Genomic DNA, 3467 nt, shown 5'->3' with positions numbered 1-3467 from the left:
AGTTCATAACCCGTCTGTTTTTGATATGCATGAACAACTTCATTAGTACATTCCCCTGGATATAATCCACAACATATTTTAAAGGCAAGAAAACAGAAACATTATTCAGTCCAATTTATTTCTGAAAATACAAACACCATGACATTAAAGCAAGTGTTAAATAAGTGAAATTAATAAAATTCTATTCCTGAAATAATATTTCAAGCATTATACAATACTAATATAAAATGAACAATCTGAATTGAGTCGCTAAAACTGAAATCTAAATACTGTACAGAAAAATTCAAGGGTAAGGTTACCAAATGCTGTGGTAAAATGACAATGAAATAAGAGTATACACAGACATTGCAAATGATTCCTTCACCATTTCATGACATTCAAAATAAATAACAATATAATCAATTCATTAAAAATACAAGAATCAGTAATAATGATAATGATAATAATAATAATAAAAAAATGTAATAATAACCAGTGATGATCATGTAATATTATGATAAAGTAACAATAATGGTTAGTGATAATGATGATGATAATGATAATAATAATGATAATAATAATGATAATAATAATAATAATAATAATAATAATAATAATAATAATAATAATATTATGATAATTATAATAATGATGACAAAGAATGCTAATGATAATAGTAAAACTAATAACACAAAAAAACTACATCTAAAAAGAAGCAAATGAAAATATCCAGCAAATTTATAATGTCAATACAATCAACTCCAAATGTTCATTATTATTATTATGACTATACAAGCAATTCATTTATAGACAGAATATATATTTCTATATAAAATTTAGGAAACTGGGTTTGAAAATACATAATATACACTCACATAAACATACAAACACAAACACTCAGAAAGCCTGCTTGCCACAGTTGACAATCAGGAATTGTACCTATAAAAATATGCCCTCACACTTAGAATCTTGCACAACCAGATATTACTCACTGGTTTCTATCATGTCTATCACCATAGAAAATTTAAAAATTTTTGCTGCTTCTGTACAACCTTCTGCTAGACTTCGGCTTTCGTTGATATCTTGAATTGCCTTGAGATTCATGGGTATCTACATTTACTTTGTTATTAATTATTGGTGACACTGATAAATGAACTAGACTTAACATACTTGGGTTGGAAAGTCTAGAGCTTTTTGGTCTACTGTGGATTGGAGACAATTTTATACGGGGACTTTTGTCAATGGAATGTTTATTCTTTTGTTTGCGTATAAAGGTCTTCATGGTGGGTGATCCTGGGACATTCTGAACTGTCCATTCCTCATTAACAACTGTATTCCTTTGGCTCTTCAATTTGGGATCTGGTGACAAGTCAAAAGGAAGGTCATCGAGGTCTGAACTGTTACAGTGGCCAATGCTTGAAGTAGTGCTTACTGAATCTTCTCCATTGTTTTGTTGTTCCATCATTTCTCTCTCTAATTTGTGTCCTAATGCTTCATCACTCTTTCTCTTTGAACTTTTCATGGGGCTTCCTCCTCTCTCTGGGGATAAAGTGATCAATTTCTGAAAGAACTCTGGAGACACACTCAAGTCTTTTGACATATGTCTTGTAAATCGCAGAGGTGTTATTATAGATTTTTCCTTCAGGCCTTTCTTCTTTTTTGATACAGGAGTATCACATGCACTAGACGAATCTAAAGAATTGTCAGCATCTTTCTTGTCATTATTTGTGGCAGAATTAACTTGCATATCACTACTGGAATTGAGATCTGAACTTCCAATTGATGCATTTGCTTCAGAAACTTGGTAGTGATCTCCGCTTTTGGTAAGTTTTAATTTCACACCTCTTCTCTTTCTCTTTACTGTCCTGCCCCGAGGTTTTTCTTCATTTCTTCCCGCTTCTGTTTGACAATTTGTACTTTTTGGAGCATCACTGTCTATATCTAGCTTACAATTCTTGTTCTTGTTAGCTCTTGGCTTGACTCTCTTCCAGTCATTTGGTGTCTCTGGTCTTTTCCGTACTGAAGTTTCTGTAGAAAGTCTTGTTACATTTTCAGCTTCTGCAGCTTGTTTGTGTATGGGAGAGAGATAAATATCAATTTTCTGTTGCTTGCACCTATCTGGAGTGCTTATTTTGGATAATGGAGAATCCTGTAAATCAGGTTTACTAGATTCTACCCCTGCCTTCTTAACATCATTTTCAACTGATACATTATTACTTATTTTATTGTTGTGGGGTAGATTTTCAACATTTTTCAAAGGCATCAATTCCAAGTCTGCTTTCAAAGGAGATATGAAATCATCGTCATCTTCAAATATCCTCCTCCTCTTTGAAGATGGTGCATCAACCTTCTCCTTGACAGGTGATGCTACATAAGTTTCAAAGATATAATCCTCATCCTCACTACTGTACTCTTTGAATGAGGGAATTCTTCTGACACAACTCCTCTTACTTGCTCTTTCTTCAGTTTTTCTTTTTGTTACCTCTGCCTGTTTCCTCAAGCTCGCCCTTCTATCATTTCCCTTTTTCCTTTTGAGGTCTTGTCTGTAACTGCTGCTCAGCCTCCTTTTAATATTCTCTTGATTGACTGTCTCTTCAATCTCATCATCACTTTCAAATATCTTCCTCTTAGTAGTTTTCTTGGATTTTTTGTCTGAGTCTCTACTTTCAGGCTGATGAATTAAGGAATTATCACATGAGGGTAAATTTCCAGGTGATTTTCTTACAGGTTTTGACTTCTCATCTGTCACATCATCCATCTGGTTAACATTTATCACATCTGCTTCCAGTAACACTGTTTTTTCTCCTTCTTCCAGTTCTGGCCTCTCACTCTCACTAGCTATTTTTTCTGTTGCGTCTTGTGTGTTAAGTACTTCATCTAGCATTTCAGAATCTTCCTTGTCATCTTTAATATGAACACTAAATGAGTCCCTAGCCTTGCTATTTGAGGACTCTTCACTACTGTGCAATAATGATTTATTCCCAGATTTTCTTGTTTCTCTTCTACATATTCTTTCAGGTTTCATTACAGATTTGATTTCCTCTTCCTGTCCACCACTATCACTGCTGACATTTTTCTGTAATACATTCACTGGCATAATTTTCAACTGTTCCACCTGCCTTTCTATTTTCTCCCCTTCTGTTTTTTCTAAGTTAGTTTTACAAGTTTCTTCTTTCAATAATTCTGTTTCTTCAGATTTATCCACTAATGACTTAGTCATCTCTGAAGGTTCTGAATGCACATGTGATCTTCTAGTTGCTCTTTTGAGAGTCATTTTGCATTCATGATTGGATCCTTGCTCCACTTTTTCCAATACCTCATCCCTATCTTTCTTTGTTTCAATACATGTTGATTCCTCTGACATTGCTTCTGCCTGAAGTGTTTCCATCTCTTTCTCATTTATCAATGATCTAACCAACTGCTTGTCTCTTCTTTCACTTTCCATTTCTTTTGCACTTTTTTCTGGAGATTTATTTGTCAATGTTCTT

General features: G+C 33.6%; 1 protein-coding gene across 1 annotated transcript in view; it reads right to left on the bottom strand.

Moving 5' to 3' along the window:
• Positions 1–1003: 1003 nt before the first annotated feature.
• The window catches only part of LOC119575085, a gene marked incomplete at its 5' end in the record, with an annotated part of 13968 nt that continues 11504 nt past the window's right edge, over positions 1004–3467 (bottom strand). The window contains 1 exon segment of the mRNA XM_037922477.1: positions 1004–3467. This exon segment is cut by the window's right edge and continues 1915 nt beyond it. Within this exon segment, the coding sequence (XP_037778405.1) occupies positions 1004–3467 (2464 nt within the window).

Source organism: Penaeus monodon, chromosome 7 (assembly GCF_015228065.2).
Source record: "Penaeus monodon isolate SGIC_2016 chromosome 7, NSTDA_Pmon_1, whole genome shotgun sequence".
Taxonomy (NCBI): Eukaryota; Metazoa; Arthropoda; class Malacostraca; order Decapoda; family Penaeidae; genus Penaeus; species Penaeus monodon.
This window is presented reverse-complemented; position numbering and strand designations above follow the sequence as displayed.